This window comes from Microtus ochrogaster, chromosome 5 (genome assembly GCF_000317375.1).
Source record: "Microtus ochrogaster isolate Prairie Vole_2 chromosome 5, MicOch1.0, whole genome shotgun sequence".
Taxonomy (NCBI): Eukaryota; Metazoa; Chordata; class Mammalia; order Rodentia; family Cricetidae; genus Microtus; species Microtus ochrogaster.
In genome coordinates, this window is record NC_022012.1 from 18666557 (window position 1) to 18689475 (window position 22919).

General features: G+C 40.6%; 1 protein-coding gene across 1 annotated transcript in view; it reads right to left on the reverse strand.

Annotated features, from left to right (window-relative positions):
* The window catches only part of Dpy19l1 (dpy-19 like C-mannosyltransferase 1), a gene marked incomplete at its 5' end in the record, with an annotated part of 94939 nt that overhangs the window by 33582 nt on the left and 38438 nt on the right, over positions 1-22919 (reverse strand). Inside the window, 4 exons of the mRNA XM_005347450.3 lie at positions 4955-5032; positions 8204-8303; positions 12894-12985; positions 19824-19881. Coding sequence (XP_005347507.1) covers positions 4955-5032; positions 8204-8303; positions 12894-12985; positions 19824-19881 — 328 coding nt within the window. The remainder of the gene's footprint in view (positions 1-4954; positions 5033-8203; positions 8304-12893; positions 12986-19823; positions 19882-22919) is intronic.

The following is a 22919-nucleotide window of genomic DNA, read 5'->3' on the forward strand; positions in this document are numbered from 1 at the left end:
CTGTGGCTTTGGAGCCTGTCCTGGAACTAGCTCTGTAGACCAGGCTGGTCTTGAACTCACAGAGATCCGCCTGCCTCTGCTTCCCGAGTGCTGGGATCAAAGGCGTGTGCCACCATCACCCAGCAACATATAATCTTTTAATTAAAACAAAAATGCAGGGATATTTCATTTGTATTTTAATAAATATAGCTTGCCTGAAGTCAAAGAGCAAAAGAGCCCCACTGGTCAGCCTTCCAAACCAGGCAGTGGTGACACACACCTTTAATCCCAGTGGCCACACTAGTTTGCAAAGAAACCGGGCAGTAGTGGTGCACGTCTTGAATCCCAGCCCTAGATAGGAATCTAAGATGGGAGGAGACAATTCTCACACATAGTCTTGTTCTGAGATTCCTAGAGGAAGGATCATCATTTCAGATTGAAGTAGAGGTAAGAGCCAGTGGCTGGATGTTTTGCTTTTCTGACCTTCAGGTTGAACCCCAAATTCTGTCTCTGGGTTTTTATTAATCATGCTACACAAAGACAAGGAAAAGTTAAAATGAGACATTCTAGTCTACTAGATAGGTGACAATAACTTTTCAGAGGCAGAAAAAAAAAGTTTTTCTTTTTATTTATTTATTGCAGAGACTATAAAATGGTACCATCGCTATAGGAATTAGTACCACCGGATTACCAGTTGATCAATTCTACTCTGAAAACCAGAAAACAGATTCTCATGTTCCTAGAAGTGTTTTTGCTGTAGTTTAAGTCCAGAAGCAATACAAGTGTCCACAGCAGACAATATCATGTGACACCTCTCTCCACCCCACACACATTATCAACAATGGGATGCTGGTCACCCACAGAAAGGAACAAATCACAACACATGATACAACACAGAATAAACTGGAGACAATGCTAAACTAAAGAAGCAGGCTAGGAAGACATATGCCACACCATTTCACTTACACGACATATAAGACAGTCATTAGCAGAGCGAGAACACAGCGCTGGTTTCCATACTGTGATGGGAGGCTAAGGAGCCATGTGCAGCAGATGCAGAGCTTCAGCTGTACACAATGACGGCAGCTCCTGAACTGGACTGTGATGCTCACAGCCAGTGTGAGCATCACTACTGTAACTCAGCTGCCCGCTTCCAGCTGTTCAGAGGATACATTCTGTTACATGACCTCTGCCATGTAAGATGTGGGGAAAGTTCTTTGGGGAAATAATTTCATATATACTTTTCTTGATATAAATTTAAGAATCTAAAAATAGGTAAAGTGGTAACAGAGAAAGACGGGATAATTAGAAAAATACTGAAAGTATGTATTATACTTCCAAGAAAGAGAATAAACAAAATCTTGTCTTTTCAATATTTATTGACTTTCTTCAAAGTTCTCAGCCATAGTTGCCTGTGTAACTGGGTTACAGGCCAGTGGGATGGAATGCTGGCCTTTATTCTGAATTGTACTTCAAAGTAAAAGATTTCAGTTCGAGAAGAAAAATAAGTATATTTAAGAAAAGAAAATTAAGTTAAATTTAGAATTTATAGACAAGTAAAAATATAACAATAGTTAGAAATTATGCCTAGCATCCCCTCCCACCACTGCCAAATGAAACGTGTTTGCTTGTTTTAACGTGACCTCACTGTAACATAGATTGAAGAGGGAATCACACAGGATCAACTGGCAGTGGAAGAAAAGCTTTTCACAAAATGTATTGTTATTCATTTCTTTTAAAAAGAAGTCAAAGCATGATGAAAGCATGCTAAAAAAGAATTCATAAAGAATAGTGGAATGAACCTAAAAGAATTCACATAACAAACAGAATATAAACAATGGATTCTACTTATCAGAATCAAAGAGATCCCATCTAACACAAGAGAAAATCTGCAAAAAGATCTGAAGAGGAAAGGCTCAGAAATGAAAACAGAGGGTGACTAAACACACCAAAGATGTACAGATTCATGGGAAAAAAGAGAAAATGTAAACTATAACCGCATTACAATATTTTACATAAGCAGATATTATATGTAAATAAGATAAAATGGAGTGTCATTACACATTGCTATTTTAAATACTCTCATCAAGTGAAAAATGATTTAGCAGTTACAAAGATGAACGGGTGCATAATTTAGCATGGGGCCCAAGAAATGCCATACACATGCCCCAGGAGACAGGAGTGAGACTACACACCATTGCTTCCTAATGGAAAGACAGTACCGGCAGCAAGAACTTCAGTGTCTTTTAACAAGGAAAGACAGAAATAACCTGTTTTATTTATACAATGGAAAATACATAGTACTAGACCTTTCTGAACTTGGTAACATGCAAATCCCTGAAACCTGAGACAAAACTTCAGTCTCAGAAAAAAGTCATTAAATCAGCCTGAAAACCTAGGTTCTTAGTTCATTGACTATCTTGAAATATCCACACAATGAAACAGAAGAAAAGCCACTCAGTTATGGCTCAGAGAGGACAGTGGTCACCCCTTGAAGAGAATAGAATACTCTATCTTTGCTAGGATGGTAGTCTCATGCTCATTAACATTGTACCTTTATTCATAAGCTTCCTATAACCAAACATATCAACATCCCTAAGTGATGAGAAAAGGAAAGGTAATGTCCTTTGATTATAGCTAGTATCCACTTATGATTAAGTACATACCATATTTATCTTTTTGGGTCTGGGTTACCTCACTCAGGATAGTGTTTTCTAATTCCATCCATTTGCATGCAAAATTCAAGATGTCACTTTTTTTTTCCCACTGAGTAGTACTCTAATGTTAAATGTGCCACATTTTCTTTATTCATTCTTTAGTTGAGGGGCATCTAGGTTGTTTCCAGGTTCTGGCTATTAAAAATAATGCTGCTATGGACATAGTTGAACAAAGGCTTTTGCAGTATGATTGAGCATCTTTTGGCTATATGCCCACGATTGGTATTGCTGAATCCTGAGGTAGGTTGATTCCCAATTTTCTGAGAAACTGACATACTGAAATCCAAAGTGGTTATACAAGTTTGCATTCCCACCAGCAATGGATGAGTGTTCCCCTTACTCTACATCCTCTCCAGCATAAACTATCATTAGTGTTTTTGATCATACAGGTGTTAAGATGGTATCTCAGAGTTGTTTTGATTTGCATTTCCGTGATAGCTAAGGATGTTGAACAGTTCCTTAAGTATCTTTTGGCCATATGAGATTCTTAAATTGAGAATTCTGTTTAGTTCAGTACCCCATTTTTTTAACTGAGTGATTTAGAATTTTAATGTCTAATTTCTTGAGTTCTTTATATATTTTGGAGATCAGTCCTTTGTCTGATGTGGGGTTGATGAAGATCTTTTCCCATTCAGTAGGCTGCCTTTTTGTCTTATTGACTGTGTCCTTTGCTATAGTTCATGATTGTAAAGAAGCTAAGTAATAAGGTGAATCCAAATAAAAACATATATAGACCCACTTGGAATTTATAAACAGACAAGATTGCCTGACAAAATTGGGAACATGGGCGTGAGGGGAGAAGGGAGGTGCAAAGGGGAGGGTTGAGGAGTACTTGAGGGAATGGGATAGTTGAGATGGAGGAAGGACAGAGATGAGAGCAAGGAAGGAGATAGTTTGATTGAGGGAGCCATTATGGGGCTAGCAAGAAACCTGGCACTAGAGAAATTATCAGGAATCCACAAGGATGACCTCAGCTAAGACCCTAAGCAATAGAGGAGAGGGTGCCTGATCTTGCCTTGCCCTGTAATCAGACTGATGATTATCTTAACTATCACCATAGAATCTTCATCCAGCAACTGATGGAAACAGAGGCAGAGACCCAACATCAGAGCACTGGATGGACTGAGCTCCCACGGTTCAGTTGAAGAATGGAAGGAATGAGAATATGAGCACAGAGGTCAAGACCATGATGGGTTCACCCACTAAAACAGTTTACCTGAGCTAATAGGAGTTCACCAACTCCATCCAGACTAGGAAGGAACAAGCATAGGACCAAACTCGTCCCTCTGAATGTGTATGGCTGGGGCAGACTGCGGGGCCACTGACAATGGCACCAGGAATTATCCCTACTGCATGTACTGGCTTTTTGGGATCCTATTATCTTTGGATGGATAGTTTGCTCAGCCTAGATACAGTAGGGAGGGCCTTGGACCTTCCACAAAGCAATGTCCCTTACTCTCTCTGAGGATTGGATAGGAGTGGTATGGGAGGTTGTGTGGAGGGAATGAAAGGAGGGGAGAGAGTGGGAACTTGGATTGGTATTTTTTTAAATCTAATAAGTTAAAAAAAAAAGAAAAGGAAAGGAAAGGCAATTATGGTCCAGTGAAACGACATTAAGATCCCTGGAGAAAGAAAACAGTAACTTTAAGTGTAAAAGGAGTGGCCAAGAGAAGATAAATGCTTTCAAAGCACAACCAACATCAACCATCCTGTTTTGAGGCTTCCTCTAGCTGTTTACAACCTAGATCACCGTTTGCTGTAAGATCATTTGCCTGTCTGCCCTCCTCTCTCTGCCCTGTTCCTCCTTCACAGCTTCCCTTGCCTTCCCCCGGGTTTGTACTCCTGAAATGCCCTACTCTCTTAGGTTTTTCATTCTTTAGTTTCTAATCGCTTTCTACGAAGCATCATATTTCCAATTGTCCCTCTTGCCTAGGTCAGCAGCACAAATGCTGAGAGCTCTGTGGTTCTGGACCTGCGTGTCTCACGTGCCCAGTAAGCAGATATTTCACTTCACTCTAGGAGGCAGCTTCACAGGCACACAGGGACGTAGGCTGGGCACAGGGTCACCAAGATAGTGAAATCCAAATTAAAACTTCCTTGGTAGTCTATTTAACAAGGTCAACTGTTATCAGTTTTTGGATGACACTTACGGTCATGAAAGAATCATGTTATGAAACCTGCTTCATAATGAACAAATCAGGTATCAATCAGAAGTTTATTAAGGCCACACTAGGTAGAAAACAAACAAAAAGCATTACCATGTGTATATAAATGATCTTCCGTAATTTACTTATATCAATGTATCCCACAACATATACTGCAAATAATGATGAAATCTGAAATCAAAAGAAATTATGTTAAAAATAAAAATCATATATATATACATAAATAAAACAAGTAGTAATAAGAATAAAGACAAGATTAATTTATTATATCAAATTATCTTTATACAGAGTGTCTTAGTTTTCCTTACAACTGCCAATAATTGATCTTTCACTTACACTGCTCTCCTAATATGCAACTATGTGAAGTATCTACTCTGTGGAAAGTCCAAAACAACACTCATTTTAATATCAGGCTGGCTCTACTGTCAATACATATAATTAAAATGTCCTCTGGCCAATCAAACACTTGAAAATATAATTATAACATGACCACTAGGACAAAATTGCAGAAATCACAGTAAACTATAAAGCAATTAGGTGATGTGTATTTATACAAAAACACATTAAGTCTTCCTGTTTGTCACCTCCATTAGCATTATGAATAATTCAAATAAATGGTCACAGGCTAGTTGCAATCAAATGTGTCAAGTTTCATATTTAAAAGAATAATACATATAACTTTCTTTTCCACCTGAAGAAAATCTTTTATGAAGAATTCTCAAATTTATCACAAATTCTAAAATTATTAGATTTAGATGGATTCACTGATTAAAGATACTCCAGCTCATGTAGGGAGATACCATATCAGACAGTGTCTCTCTACCCTTTTCAAAGGGAAGTCATTCAAATTAAATTCTGCACCTCTTCACATACATATAGAAACACTGCCTAACAGGTAAATATCTGCATATAACCTATGTTCCAACTATTAAGCTTCTTTTGTTTGATCTTTTAATTTCCAAGCTCTTTACAGCAAATGTTCCTACTGATAAGAAAACCACGATTTCTTTTCCCAGCTACCCATGTGGACTGCTCCAGGGTGACTACCCTGTTATAACGACTGTGGGCAGGTGTGTGCTGTTCTGCATTAGCCCCATGAGAGGCAGGATACACCTGTTCCTTTCCTCATCTCCCTCCACTCCCCACTTAGTGCAGGCTATCCCACTGCCTGGAAGCAACAGAAAGGCCCCTTCTCACCCCCTGGAGCCAAGCCAGGCACTGATCACTACAGGGCACAATCTCAGATTCCAAATATAACTCAGCCCATACAATGAATTTAAATAGAATCAAACCAAAGAAGAAAAAAAAAATCCCAAAGATCAGTTCAAAGAAGATGTATGTAAACCCAACTGACTTTTGGTTTTTAAATAACGAAAAGAGCAATTAGTGAGGCCCAGGGAAGGAGCGGCTGTGAACCCAGCAACCAGGAGGCCACAGCTAGAGGACCATCATTTTGAGGCCACCAAGATTCTGCCTCAAAATGTAAAACAAATCAAAACAGTTGACTTCACTGACATCTGGCTGAGTATGTATACACATTAATATATGATGCTAAACCAACCTCAGAAAGTGAGGACTTTCATTCCTGTGTTTCAGAAATGATAAATCTGGAACAAAGAAAAGCTAAAATTTTTGTTTTCTTTCTTTCTTTTTTTTATGGGGTATTTGTTAATTTCTTTTGTTTTGCCTAAGAAGGTAGTAAGTAGTTAAAACTCAAATCCAGATATGCCTTTATTTCTGAGGCAAGGCATCTGAGTATTTAAAGCATCTCTCCAATAGTGTTATATAAGTATGGCAAGCATACTTCATATGCTTTTCATAAACAGCAAGTATAAAAAAACCTGAGCCTACAAAACCCTCCTCTCTCAGAGGGCTCCTTGCTTTATAAACCCAGACGAGAGACACGGGAATACATGGAAAGATGATAAATTGCAGACTGTCAGGGGAGCCACATAAAACATGAACTTATTGCCTGCTCTTTCTCTTAGCATGCTGTGGGATAACCCCTGTATATGCTGTATGTTTTATTATCATTGGTTAATAAAAAAGCTAATTTGGCTAGTCGTCAGAGAAAATAGATCCAGGTAGGAAATCCAAGCAGAGATACAGGGAGGAAAAGGGCAGAGTCAGGGAGACGCCAGCAACTACATGGGATGCAAAATGTGAGTTAACAAGCTATAAGCCTCATGGTAAATACAGACTAATAGAAATAGGTTAATTTAAGTTGTAAGCGCTAGTTAGTAAAAAGCCTGAGCTAATAGGCCAAAACGTTTGTAATTATTAAGCCTCTGAGTGATTGCTTGAAAGGCAGCTGAGGGCTCAGGTGGGAAAAGCCTCCATTTACATTATCCCACACATACTGATTCTTCATGTAATGATTTAAGGCAGCCCCAGCAAAAACCCCTCTGTGGACTGGGAAGGAGTTCTTGAAGTCTCACCCTTATTGGAAGATCTATTGGCAATTGATGACTAGAGGCAGTCAGTTTCCTTCAGAGATTCAGGGCCCTGAGATGCTTCTCTTGGGTTGATTATCGCACACTCATGCACATACAGACAAAACTAAAGGCATTCAGCTGGCGTGGGGGCGGGGCTGAGCACATGAAGTGGGGGCATGTGAGTATACAAGCACACAAACTGGGAGAGAAAAGTGGTAGTAGGGAGAAAATGAGAGGAATTCAAGGGAAGAGAATGGATTTGATCCAAATAAATAATACATATGCTTGAATGTCAGTAAAATATTTAAGGAATTATTCATAGAAGAAACATATTTTCCTCAAGAGAAGTACTTTAGACTGTCCACTAGTTTTCTTTTTAGCCCTCTTATAATTATGGAATAACAAAGATAAGCATTCTTATAAACTTGGTTTTACTAGTAAGTAATAATATTCATTAATAAATTAATCTCACAAAGATTCATACTCTGAATTTTCTTTAAAATAATAAACAAGAAATATCTTCAGACTCATGAAACAGGAAGAATTGGTCTGCTCCAGGAATGAAGACAGATGGGCAGTCAGCCCAAGTACATATATACTTCTGGTGTTCCTGATAAACACCGCAGAGTGTATTTCTAAGTGTGTGTGTGAGAGAGTGTGTGTGTGTGAGTAAGAGTGTGTGTGAGTATGTGTGCGTAACGTCAATACAAAAGTAATAAAAGAGCATGAATCTGAAAGTGGACATGGAGGACTTGGATGGAGAATAGAAGAATGGTGTTAATGCCGTACTCACATATGAAATTCTCAAAAAAACAACAAGGAAATCTTGGTTACAATTTTATACAGATGAGCTTACATAAACAGAACCAAGTCCAAATATGCCAGTTTTAGAATGTGCCCACCTTACCTGAGTAAGAAGCACGAACTGGGCAAACTGCCAAGGAAGCATGAAGAACACATTGGAAATGCAGAGTGCAATTAAGCTCCCTCTGTAAAGTTTTGTAGCCCTTGAAAAGATAAATATCAGGAGGTTTAACTACAAAACAGTCTAGCATAGCTCCAAACTGCTGCCAATCAGAATCACAAACAGGACCTGGGGTTCACATAAACTGCATGCAAGATGAACCAATGGGTTAGAAATTACACCTTCTGATTTTCAATTATAATAATTTTCTGTAAAATGTAAACACCTATTATTACTTCAAAACCACAAGCCCTGCCATATAAAGGGAGGCAGGCCAGGTGAATACAGTAATTACTTTTCTTCACGTTATATTTTAGTGAATTTATAATAAGACTTCTTAAAAGTTAAGTCAATAGATTCATTAGTTGGAAAAGTAAGGGAGTGTCTAGGAGAAATGACAAAGTGGCATATTCTATAAGCTAAGCAGTGTGAAGTCAAACACTGCACGGATGGGAGGCTGGGTAAGAGAGAGTGAGGGATGCTAAGCAGCCTGCAGTCAAACACGGCAGGGATGGAAGGCTGGGTAAGAGAGAGTGAGGTAAAGTAGCATAAAAGCCAGTCTTCTGGAGATATGATGGAGGAAGGTCATTGGTTAAGAAAATAAAGAAACTGCTTGGCTGGCCCTCATGGGTTAAAACATAGGTGGGAGGAGCAAACAGAACAGAATGCTGGGAGGAAGAGGAAGTGAGCTCAGACTGACAGCTCTGCTCTCTGGAGCAGAGACGCCATGTTCCCCGCTCCTGGGCAGACACACGCGATGAAGACCCAGGATGGACGTAGGCTAGAATCTCCCTGGTAAGCCACCTCGTGGGCTACAGAGATGATAAGAAATGGGCTAGTCCAGGTGCGAGAGTTAGCCGAGAAGAGGCTAGATAGAAATGGGCCAAGCAGTGTTTAAATGAATACAGTTTGTGTGTTGTTATTTCGGGCATAAGCTAGCAGGCGGCCGGGTGCTGGGGATGCAGCCCCGCCGCTCATATTACTACAGAGATGCACCTTGGGAAAGAGAAGGAGAGGCAAAGGAAGGGGCTGTGCTGGAACCACCGTTAGAGGTGTCATGTTAGGGCCAGTGAGTACTTTAGGAGACTTTAGGGAACAGCCTTTACTCCCACATATGAGCTGATGCCAAGCCCTAAGTCTACTATCTTCTTCACAGAAAGAGAGTATGCAGACTAGCACACTGAGGGGAGAAGTAGGCAATGCAGGAACACCACCATTGATGCCTTCCTCAACCGCTTTCCTGAGGAACTAACCCAAGTATTCCTAAACTCCCGACAACCTTACAGAATCAAGTAACTAGAGGAAAGTCAGTACTTTGATGAAGCAGAAAAGACAGAACATGCTGGCTGCACCGTAGAACAGGGCTCTAGTCTGTGAAGCTTCAGCTTCAGCCGTGTGCTTCCCATCACAGAAATGGGCTGGACCACAGAGAAAACTTACTTTGAATATGATAGACCACACTGTGAAATAAAGCAGTTTTCTATTGCTTTTGAATATGAGGCTTGACTTTCATTTTATAACTAACCTGGCAGCTGGGCACAGAATGCACTCAAGAGAAGAACCAAAAGAAACCAAAGGAATTCCAGCTGGTAGTGATCAATACACCACTAACTTTGGAAAGGAGAAATGAAAACATAAACATTACTAAGAACAATCGAGAAAAAAATAGATGCTATGGTGCTGTGGGGGGGGGGTGTCTGTAAATCTGGATTTCAAAAACACAATTCTAGACCGCAAATCAATTTGCTGAACTAAAACCTCTTGATAACCTCATTTCTAAGGTATTCCTGCCCTCAAAGAGTGGTGGGGAGCACATGCCACAGAAGAACCCTGATGAAAACCTCAGAAAAGCAGTAATCCCAGAAAAAGCAGGCCACAGCAACAGGAGCAGCAGTGTGCAGAATGAGCCTGAATCCTTGAGCCCGTGAACAACACAGGACATGGCAAAGGGGAAGAGGGCTGCAGGCGGAGTTAGGATTTCTAGTCACCTAGCCCAAGGACAGGGAGAGGATGCTGGTTATCCTGCTGGGCCTAGGGCAATTACAAGGTTCCTGGAAGTAGAAGGAAGCAGAGGAGGGCAGAGAAAATGTGGGGAAGGAAGGGTCCAGTTCTCCATTGCTGGCTTTCATGATTTAATAGGAGCCAATATACAAAGAAGAGCTGCAGAATCAGGGAAACTGATTCTGAAAGGCCCTAGGAAGAATATAGCCCTGCCAGAGCCTGCAGGTTGGGTCCCCTGCCCAGACAGATACAAGGTTGTAAGTACAATCTACATTGTTTCAGCCTCTCAGCTGCCACCATCCACAGCTCATGAGAGAGAGGGAAGTGGGCAGTAAGAGAGGGAGAGAGGAAGGGAGAACAAAGAATGAAAGGCTCATTCATCCTCATCGGACTCAACGGAAGCAGAAAGGGAAGTGACTAGACACTCCTGAACAGTCTAGTGCCTGTACACGTGGGGGAAAGGCAAGAATGGCCTTATGGGTGTGGAAATGGCTCCTGCGGGTGAGCTGAGGCCGGCTTGCAGTGCAGTACTCCCTGCAGAGTGCACAGAAGTCCTGTCTCTCAGTCCCAGAAGCAAGCAGGCAGGGCTGGACCTCATCTGGAGATGCAAAGAAATGCCCAAACCTATAATAGTCAAGGACTTAAGGGTGTAACACAAATTCTAATTGGTCTTAATAATAAAACCCAGACTCAGATATTAGGGGGTGAAGGTTGAAGGATTAGAGAATCAGAGAGGCCAGCGATAGAAAGACCTTTAACTCCACTGATGCTCAGACCAGAGGCGATCCTGTCCTCAGACTGCTTCCTCTGACTGACTCCTTCAGACTGCACCTCAGATTGCATTTTCAGACTACATCTCCAGCCTACACTGAGCTCTTGTCTCCTCTGGCCTTATATTCCTCTCCCTGCCCAGCCATATCCCTTCCTGTCTCCACCTACCTAGTGCTGGGATAAAGGCATGAGACTCCCAAGTACTAGGATTAAAGGTGTAAGCCACCACCACCTGGCCTCTAGTGACTTAGCTCTGTACTCTGATCTTCAGAGAAGCTTTATTTGTTAAAACACAAACAAACAAAATATTACTACACTTTCCTTTTTTTGTCTAAAATCAAAAGGTGTTATAACTAATATAAGAAAACTATATACAATAAGTACAATGACTATATACAATAAGTACATCAATGATGCCTAGTCCATTTACATTTGACAAATCCCGAGAAAATACTCCATTACCTATCCTACCTTGGTGGGTCCAAAGTTGTGTACCTAATTTATTTTCTATCATAACTAGCATTATCATCCAAAACTATCTTTTGATGTCTCTCAACCTTATACACTTTACACCCCTTTAGTGAGTTTCTTTCTGAGTCTGGTAACAAGGAAAACTACAGCTATCTAGTCCTCAACTCCCTCCGCGACTCAAGTAGGAAATAATATTAACTGAATAAGCAGGAAATGCAAACAAGAGATTTCAAAAAAAATGTGAGAAATGACAAAACAAACAGCTGCCTAGACAGTCAATCAAATTTCCTCTGCAACCTTTGGGGCATCTGTCTTGAGCCTACAGGCCTAGAATATCTGACAGACTTTTCTATGAAGCAGGGTTTTTGAAGGACTATCTCTCCTTTTCTGGGCAAGGTTTGGCAGCCACTCTCTTTTGTGTCCTCTTTGTCCAATTAGGACAGCACACTGTCAGCAGCTGACACAAGGGCATTCTCTTGCCCAGTGGATTATTTTGCTGGCGGTATGTGGACTTTTAAAAGCTCACAACATAAAAGCCATCACTCATTTGACCAGTGAAAGGTCTATCTCATGAGACTACAAGAGACACAGGAAGCTGTGCACAGGCCCTGACTTCTAAGTACATTACAGAAGCAAATGCCCAAAGGGTTTAGCAGGGCAACTTTCATTGTCAGTCTTCCAAATTCAGAAGACCACTGAGTGGAGTTCTCAGACTAAGACAGCTTCACATTTGTACAAGCTTTGACCTGTTTTTCACAGACTCTATTCTATGTTTGTGATGCATGTCTAAACCCAGCATGTGTCCACTGAAAGAAAAGCTGCTCTTACTAGTTTTCAGCGGAACTTAAACCTGCCTGGGCTCCTAACTAAGTCTAATTCAATTCTGGATTTCTAGTGGGAATTCACCTAGCATACCCTTAGTGTATGTAGGCTGTTTCTTTCTACCACTACTGTCTGATATCCAAACTCTCAAGACAAACTCCATGTGTTAGTGTTCCCAATGATGAGTCTATGAATTCTTCTTGTTCCAAAAGACTGAGTCCTACAGGATGAGGCTCAGCATGGTCAGCCTCTTCCTTCTCCTGGCAACTGGCATGGTATAAGAGAAAGGCTAGGAAATATGGAGCGGTATAAGTGAAAGTGGGTTTACTCATCTAAGCAGTTTCCATGAACCCCAAAGAAAAAGAGAACCAGAGGGCAGGTCTGTGGTACTAAGTAGCTATCAAAGTTACATTTTTTACAAAATACTTTAAAAATATCTTTATTCATTCAATAACAAGATCACAATCTTACTAAGGAAACTTAAGGCATTCTTTTAAAATAAAACTTGTAGCTTCTAGTTTAAGTTGGGGGAAAATAAAGCTCCAACAGCAGAGTCAATGAAAGTTACCTCAGGATGTGAGTCACAAGCAACATCTGAAGTACAAGGAATGGATATGAGAAGCTTTCCCGGAGAGGAGGCGTCCACATCACACGGGTACACTGAAAAACAAACAGGCCAGAGAATGTACCCACTCCAGGTACAAGATGCAAGGTGCAATCAACAAACACAAATTATTCCCATGTGAACCTTAAATGGTACACTGCAAACATGCTGTTGCGTTTTCTCTACACAAAAACACTGCAAAGGGAGAGGAATTGCTGGGAAAAGACACATGAGACTCAAGATGCATAAGGAGCATATGGACGTCATACTGTCCTCACTCCTTTGTCCATCAGTAACAACTGTTGCGGATTCTGTCTTGGGCACTGTAACTAATGCTGTAGTAAACAAAGGAGTGTGGGTAACCTTTGATAAAAGTTTTATTTCCTTTGGAGATACACCTAAGGATAAAATGGCTACAAGTTAGTTAGTATTGGTTAAAACAAGCTGTATTTCCAAACAGCTAGAGGTAAGACTGTTCTTAGCAGAGAGACGCTCGGTGCTGGGGGAGATGCAAGTGCTTACAGTTCAAACCATGATCTCTAAATACCATTTTCCCCAATAGGATCAAGACTCTGTGGAAAAGGTTGGTCTTGTATCTTGAAACAAGGTTATCATGAGACATCCTTTAAACCAGAAAGTGTTCAAAGACTAAAAGAATGTATTGAAGAAGTGAAATGCTCCAGCCTTTCCCAGAGAAGCTCTTGATGTCATTACCAGCAGTAAATGTAGACACAGGGCTACAATAAAGTGAAAACTGACTGCTCTGCCCTAAAAGGGACATTTATCACCTCTGCTGGGGCTCAGAGAACATCCTGGAAGATAGTATGGGAAGAACTTAAGAGTCACAAGACAGGGAGAAAGGCTATAAAAAGTTGTCCTCTGTGCATGAACAGCCACTGCAACTACGGCTGCCATGCCTTAAACAAAGCTGGGCCAGTCAGCAACCGATCACAAATCTTGGAGGGGCTCATGGGGCCCTTCTCTCCGCTGCACTAGTGGCTACTGAAAGTCCTGGGGAAAGGCAAGTCAATGTCTTCAGTTGTGTATCCCTGATGAAGCCACCAGGTTCAAACGGAAAGTCTCAGATACACAGTGACACTGAAGTTCCTGGCTAAATTCATGGAGGAGCTCACAGAACAAAACACGCAGACACTGGATGAAGAAAGCAAAATGCTGTAGCTATGATATGGTCCTGTGGAACATGCTCACAAGAACTGCAACATTCTTGCAGCTTCCACATAGCAAAAGAAAGAACTCAGACCTGTACGGGCAACAACTTAATAGACACTTCAGGAAAGAGAAACACGACATGGTTGTACTCTGTATCAGAACCAACTGGGAAAGTGCACAAGCTATTCCTGCACTCACTCAGAAGGAATGAAATTAGGAGACTAAACCCTAAACACTGACGGGGATGGAAAGGAAACTGGATTCCTGTACAATGCTGACAGTGAGAGTTGGTACTGTCACAGACAATATGGGTAAATACCATAGATACAGGTTGAGAGGAAGGAGTCAGGCACAGGTAAGTATGACTCTAGCACTAGGATATTACCACCTAGCTGGCAAGTGAGCAAGAGCAATGGCAAAAGTCTAGATCATTTTGGGTGTCTGTGGGGCCTCAAACTAGTGGGAAAGTGGCCTGGGACAAACTCTGAGATTTGCATCTATGAGTACACATCTGTCTTCTGGGAGCAGCACTGTTTATACATGGGGGCACCTCTACTCAAGCGCCTTTAAAAACAGTAACTATAATGTTAATTGCTTACAGAGTACTGGGTTTTCTTCATATAGCCTTAGTTTCAGATAACCCATCCCATAACCCTCCTTTCCCTTGTTCTCTGTCCCAAATATCCTCCCATTCCTTGATGTTACATGTGTTCTACCATCTTATCATTTTACTTGAGATACACGAACACAGATTTCCATACAGCTTTTTCATACACACTCCATGTTGGTTGACCTTTCTCTTCCCTCTCAATTCCTCATTCCCATCACTCTAGACCTGCATCAACTCTTCTGCCTCTAGTATTTCCCTTCCTACTTAAAGAACAGAAAGAAAGAAATCAAGTTTGTACTGACCATGAAACTCCCTTCTGGATGGCTAGCCATTCAGCTCTAAGGTACTATACAGGGTACTGGGGAAGAAAACGCACCAACAGCTTTATCCAGTGCTAAATCCTGTATGCTACAATACCAATACCAACCTGGCAGGCCAGTGTGTTCACTGTTGCTATAGTGGGATGATTGTCATAGGATTAACAATTAGGGTCTGTAAACCAAACCAAACCTGAAGACTATAGAAGTCACAGGTCTACAATAGAAACCAGTGATGTTGTTATGCTAAATGTTCATACTAACAAACTGCCTTATAAATATTTATGCTCACACCCACATATTTGTGGTAGTCTCAAGTATGGCAGAAGAAGATTCTTATTGTGTGTGGGTAATGGTTAGGTCAGACCCATAACTGTTCAAAGTGCTAAGAGTAAGAGACTATAAGTACCAAGTGGTTTTATGGGACGTCTAAATCAACTTGTCCCTACCCCCAAGGCCCAGGGGTCACCATGGAAGAGGATGTGAGCTGGAGGATGGGGAGAAATGCTATTAAGCAGTCCTCTAGACATGACTTGGCTACTACACACACAAAGTCATAGCAGCTAAGGCTACCTGCACAATCCAGTTAAAGATTCCAGCATGAATGTGGGAGGGGCTCCCAAGGCCCCATACCTAGCTGAGGAGCTACTGCTGGGTGACGGTTGCTGGGTGAAGGAGAGTTGTTTTTCTGGAGGGTGCTAAGTTGCCAATGCCTCAGACACATGCACTTGTGGGCATCTCTGACTGGACTCCATGGACTAAATTAATAACAATAACAATAGTAATAGTAATAATTATAATTAAAAAGAGCAATGAAATGGGAAGGGAGATGTGCTGGAAGTTTCTAGGGGGAGCTGGAGGTCAGGTAGACATGACTAAGATATATACCATATACATGTAAGAAATTTTCAAAAAAAAATACTATTTCAAAAAAGAAAGTAGGAATCCATTTCTGTAAAGTTTCAAAAGTACCACAGCCATCAATAATGACAGAGACAAGAGTTATTTCCCGTGGAGGAAGTTAAAAGTGTAGACTGAAAAAGGTCATGGGAATGCCTGCTGAGGGCTAAAGTCATCTGTATCTTACTAGTGATTCTCAACCTGTGTGTTGCAACCCCTTGGGATCACATATCAGATATCTCCATTATGATGAAGTAACAACAAAATCATTTTATGACTAAGGGTCACCACAGCGTGGGTGTCACAGCGTTAAGAAGGTTGAGTGGCTACATAATTGGGTACATATGTAAAATCTGTTCGGCTTGATAGTTACCACATGGGATATTAATATATGTAAATTATTTAACATTAAAAGTCAAGGTTACTATTGAATCTGTAATGATCTGAATATCAAGAATTATGATGACAGGTTATAGAACACTACATATAAAAAGAATCCAAATATATAGTAATGGTTAAAAAAAGTTCTTTATAGAACATCAGTTATTAATCACAGATGAAATAAGAGAATTAGAAAACTGCCATTTTTCAATTGCCAACAGAGTAAATGACTCAGGCAGTGACCACCAATGATGTGGGCATTTGGTCAGACACTTTAAGGAAACGAGACATTCTATATCTCAAAGCATCAAGACATACACTTCTTAATGTTGTAAAAAAGAAAGGAGCACCTTCCCAACAGATAAACTGACTTCTACCACCTGAACCATGGGAGACCTGCTTGAAGAAATCCAATTATGTGGCCAACTGGTCTCATAAGACTCAGTGTATTGCAATAAAAATAATATATCTGCTACAGTCTTCAAAAACTGTCTAATTGGGACCTACTGATGAGGAAACCCACAAGTCGCAATCGTGGAGCCTTTACAAAGCAGTAGGCGTGCATTCTTAAAAGAGTGCCCACTCGGCTGGACAGAAGAAGAACTGTACTAGAAGCATTCAAGATAAAACGGCAACTAGGAGCCATGTGTGGTCTAAACCCTGCATCCAAACCAAAAGCATAAAGGAACTGACTGGGATACTGAGGAAAGTTGACTGTGGATCATAATATATGATCACTGAGTCTCGGCCATGAGTCATGACAGTGGAGGAGCTTTCAGGCAGCACATTCCAAGGAGTAAGGGAAGAAGCCATCAGGCCTGCACCTCACATCCAAAGGGAACAGGAACTGCTGGTCTGGGTAAGGTGCAAGGTACAGAACAGTAAGAGAAAGCAAGAGAGAAAACTAGTAACTGAAGAGCCAGCGAGATGGCTCATCAGGTCAATGCACTTGCCCCAGTCCTGAGTTCATGACCTGAGTTCAATGCCCAGGACCCACGTGAAGAAGGAGAAGGCCAACTCCTACAACTTGTTCAGACTTTCATACATGGTATATGCTGTATGAACATGAACACACACACACAAACACACACAGACACACAAAGGAAAACTTTAAATTTTTAAAAAACTGGTAAATGAAAGTGAAGGTAAACATGCTCTTACTCAAACAATATCCCCTGCCCTATGCATTATTTGTACAGTTATTCTGTTAAGGCAAAAATTTCTTTGTAATATTATCCGTGGGAAAACATTTACAATATGCCAAATATGATCTACCACTGAGAGAACTAATTAATGAAAATAGAAACTAAAAGTAACTAACAAGCCACAACTATGCTCTGATATTTGAGTAATTCCCTCCTGTGACTAAGGATCTCTTCTAAGACAGTGAAGTGCCAGGGCAACAGGATGGCTCAGAAGGCAGCAGCTCCTGCTGCCAACCTGCCAACCTACATTTGATCCCCAGAGTACACAGGCTAAGAGGGAATGGACGCCAGAAAGCTGCCCAATGACCTTCATCAATACCATGCAAGATGCACCGCCAACACACTCACTGAATAAGCAAATACAACTCTAAAAAGAAAGGTACTGATTAATAACCAATAGCAATTTCATTGAGCAAGGTTCTTCTACAAAAGTGGCTAGATGCGTTAGTAAGTATGAGCAGAGTAGATGATTTCTGTAATACAAAACTTAGATACTTTAGAAGCATACATCCACTCATCATTCTTTTATTTGACAAGACCTCACTGTGTAGCCCTGACTAGCCTAAAATTCTCTATGGAGACCAGGCCGGCCTCAAGCTCCAGAGATCCAATTTCTTGCCTCTTGAGTGCTGAGATGAAAGGTATGCACCCAGCTAGAGACAGTTTTAAAAGATTAGAAGAAAGCAGGGGCTACACCTGTCATAATCTGAAAGCCAAATGGTAAATTTAGAGTACGTTTTTAAATTACTTGAATTCTGACCAATACTTTAACAAAACTATTGTGTATGGTCTAAATTTTAATGTCATATAAAAATGTTGCTTTTCTGCCCTGTACTAGCTAAATAGAACATAACAATTAATTGGTCATTTCCATAAAGCTAAAATTCTAATATTCTAATTTTATTATTTCATGTGCCTCTTCCTAAGATGAGCATGTTTTAAATAAACTAAACAGCTGGAAAATGTCAAGAGGAAAAAATCCATCAACCTAAAAAAAAAAATCAACTAATCTAAATTCTACTTTTAAAATTGAAATTCTAAGAAATAATGCTCTTGCTACTTGAGCACCAAGATTGTGAGAAAAACATAAGAAGGGGAACCAATAGCCCAGGGTCTGTGAGGGGCACAACGGTCCTCTGTGCTCAACAACAGTGCCTTTCTTGCTGCATCTGGTTCTACATATTCAATATCTCCGTGCCCCAGCATCCTACTCTTAACATACAATGTTCCTTTCTTGCATTATTAAGCAGTTACTTCCCATTTCAGACACCATGGTCATGGAATCCGCCCACAATCCAGCCTTTACAATGCGCAGTGTCCACAGCCAGGAAAGAGCCAAATCCTTCTCTTGGCTCGGTCTCACATTACTGCAAATGAACTGTTGCTGCTGCAGGGCACCCACAGGTCAAACACTCCACCCAAAGGCCGCTCTACTCCGCATTTCTGTGATTCTAAACGGTGAGTACCCATCAGTGAGAATCCGTGAGCAACTGGCTAGCGGTTCACATTGATGGCAGTTTGTGTAGCATTGCTCTTTAAACCAGTAGATGTCCAAACTGCAGACACTTGCGGCATGAAGACAAAAGATGCAGCATCTCACACATCTTTTTCCTCCCTCTTATAATAATCTCCACGAGAGGCCTGGATAGACATATTACTAGATAATTCATCTACAGGTATGGTTAACTCAGAGGAAGAAATTCATTGAAAATTTGAATTTATTAAAATTTTACCTGAAAACTATAGTAATAAATAAGACTACTAGTCTGGGATAAAAAGCATATGGCACTTTATTTTTTAAACCCTGTACTAGGCACTTTACATATATGAGTTCATCTGATCTATGCAATAACTACGAGAGATGAGTAAGGTCATGATCCTATTTACAAAGCAAAGGAATGCACAGATAGATTAACTGACTTGTTCAGGTGGGACAGATGCTAAATGGAAGAGCCAGGATTTAAACCCAGGCAGTGTGGATCTAGAACTATGTCCTTTATGTTGTTACCTTTGGCTGCCTTGAAGACTTGCAAACGTACAGGCTCGCAAAGAGTCTGAACAGGACACTTAGAAGTGAATTACTTTTGGAACATAGGAGCCCCCATAAGAGCCAGCAGCTTTAAAACCAGACTCACTATTTTCTCAAGTTAGTGAGACTCCTGTCACTTAAGAGAACACCAGCATTTAAATTTTGGGTCAAAATAACAGGATCAAGTTCTTAAGGAACACTACTACAGATTAAACATGAGGACATTAGTTTGAAGAAGTTGCATTTCAGTCGTGATTCTGAAAGTACCTTCTGACGACCTACCTCTCCATGATTGAAGAAGAAGCATAGCACCGTGACCAGGCCTCCCAATCGGCTGCCACTGCAAAAGAGGATAAGAAAATGTAACTCGATGTCAGAAATTAGGTCAATCCTGAAATAAAACCTCACAATACAGTACCACGATGACCTTCCACCGCCAGACGGCTTTGGCCACAAAAGCCCTTTCCTGTGCTGATTCATAAAACAGCTCATTTCTTCCAAACTATCACTAGCTCAAAGTAGAAAGTACATTTTTAAAACAACTTGTCAGTTGAGTGAAGAGACGCACACCTGTGATTCCAACACTTAATACAGGCAGAAGGATCAGGAGCTCAAGGCCAGACTTAGTTACTTAGTTTAAGGCCAGAGTATGAGATCCTGGCTCAGGAAAACAAAAACAACAACTCAATTGTCACCTACGAAATATGCACCCTCGGGGGCAGAGGGAGAAGAAAGAAAGAAAACACTGGAGGAAATCATTTAAGAAAGTTAAAGAACAGCTTTGCATGCATCTCTCCTCCAAGCCCACCATTCTCTATAAGCAAACAATTCTAGTGTGAGCCTATCGTTCACATCTGACATTTGTTCTTTTTCTACCTTACCATGGAGATTATTCATAATCAGTACTAGTTACCAAAGGCACCTTCTACACCAACGTGAGATACCGCATAGTCCCAGAGTACTGCAATTTCTTCATCTACTCTTTCATGGAGTGCAGGTTCTTTTCAGTCTCTTCTTAGGCACCATGTTTATAATCTGGGAATGCACATACCGGCACTTCTCTTATGCTGGGACAGACTGAGGTGTGAACCACGCTGGTGAGCACTGCCACTTCTCCCCAGTTAGCGCTCAGACTCTTCTCAAAGCCCACCCTTCAGGCAGGTGAAACTCTCACAAGCTGTAACTTTGATTGTTACTGCCCCCTTTGTACGGAAGACCACTGTACTGCTTCAGTGTGATTTGCACAGTCCCCTTCCGGAACTGCCTGTAAATGCCTGTGTGTTCATCTATGACTATGACTGCAGGCTTCTTCAGAGTTTGGTTGTCATATGTCACAAATTATTTTGATAATTTACAGGGTATTCAGCTAGAACTTTAAAAATACCATGTATTTAAAAAATCCTATTTCTTCTCTATTGCATGCCTAGTCTGGGAAGGGTTTTCCAATTTCAAAATTTCATAGATAGCCACCTAAAATTTCTTCTAGTACCATGCACTTCCATTTAAATATTTCATCCGGAGAGCTCTAATCTCTCCTCTTTGAAATCACCACTCACGCTAAAACACCAAGCAAGTAAAACTCCCTGTTTCAGAGAAATGGAACCCAGCCTTTCTCATACAGTAATTTCATACAATGCTCGAATCTTTTCCAGTCTAGTTAACTGATTTAATTCTGCAGTCCTTTTCTGTCACATGGCACCATTTCCATCCTGTAAGATTCTGATTATTTTAATACATCTTAGGAAAGTTCCCAGCTACAGCCACACAGAGACTGATTTAGGTGATTCTCTGTACATAAAACAATCTAACAGGCCCCTTTTCAAACAAATGTTGTTTGTCATCAAAATGGCACTGAATTTACTTACAACTTGTGATATATATACACACATACACACATATAAAGCAGTCCATAGTATATACACATATACATATATACAATTATTATAAAACAGTCTATAACAAGTTATACACAAATTGAGTGCCAGTAATTCAGTAAATTCGGCACCATCACAATTCAGTATGTAAATTCAGTAAGCCAAGTGCATATAAATACACATGCATATGTAATACACAACATGTATATATATACATATATGTGTATGTGTGTATGTATGTGTATGTGTGTGCAGTACTTATTCTGCCTGATCAACCAGTGAATATGTCACTCCCCATTTATTCAATTCTAATTATATTACTTCAAAGAAAATTTTATAAGCCAACAATATAATAGTCAGGTACTAATGTTAATCCTTTTATAAATACAGAGAATGTGTGGAAATCAAACCATGGTGGTTGTTTTCACACTTTCAGAATTGTGACAGGTCACATAAGCCAAGGAACACATGCCAGAGATTTGAAGTAGATAGCCAAAATGCTCAATTTTATAAAAATATACAGCATTCTGACTAAACAAAGAATGTGTTATTTCTTACGTCCCTAGAGCAATGAGCCTAGAGACAACTCATTCTCTGATTATAGTCAAAAACATAAGACAAAAAAAAATTAAGACCTTAATATAAAATTCCTTTTTTAAGACTCCCCTTGAGCAAACTAGAACCCAAACTAAACTTTTCTGACTTTAGTTTTCCTTAAAGAAGAGTAGAGGTCGCTGGGAAGCTGGAAGAGCACAAGGAAGGAGTGCAAAGCTGAGCGAATCCCGGGCTGGAGCGGCCTTAGCTGCCCTGCTCACTCAGCCACCACCGGCCTGTGAGGCTCCGCGACTAGACAGTCCCCAAAGGACACGAACGGCACAGGGTCCAGTCTGGCACCACCTGTCTCTGTGTCTAGCTACCCAGGGAGACAGGCTCTCTGACCCATTTTGTAACTTCCAAAGCTCGGAGGCAGAGTACAGCTAGCTTGTTTATAAGTGATAGTCTGTGTCGAAAACATGGTTTAATGATGTGACTTGCAAAAACTCAAAATTAGTGTCCCTAACACTAAGCTACCATTCTGATCCTAGAGACTGCCACAAAAAATTTATTTTGATAAACAGAAATGGCATTGCAATCAGAATATTTAAAACTGTTTAAATTATTCTTCATTATAGTTGATATTTCAGTTTTCCTTAGTAATAAAAAAACTCTTCGGTATAATATCACCAACTGTTAGGAAGCAGGAAAGCCACTACTGTGTGAATTTATAAACCATGCTAAGCTCCTGAACATTTGCCACAGGCACTCACAGACTTCATTCGTCTTGTTATGAATGGGGTCTATGCATATGTATATGCCTATATAGACTTACAGTGTGTGTCCTCATGTGTACATATGCATATGGCGGTCAGCGGTCAACAGTGGGTATTTTCTTCTGACTCTCAGTGACCCTGGAGCATCCTCGACCTGCCTCCCCAGCACTGGGGATCACACGGATGCCTCTGCA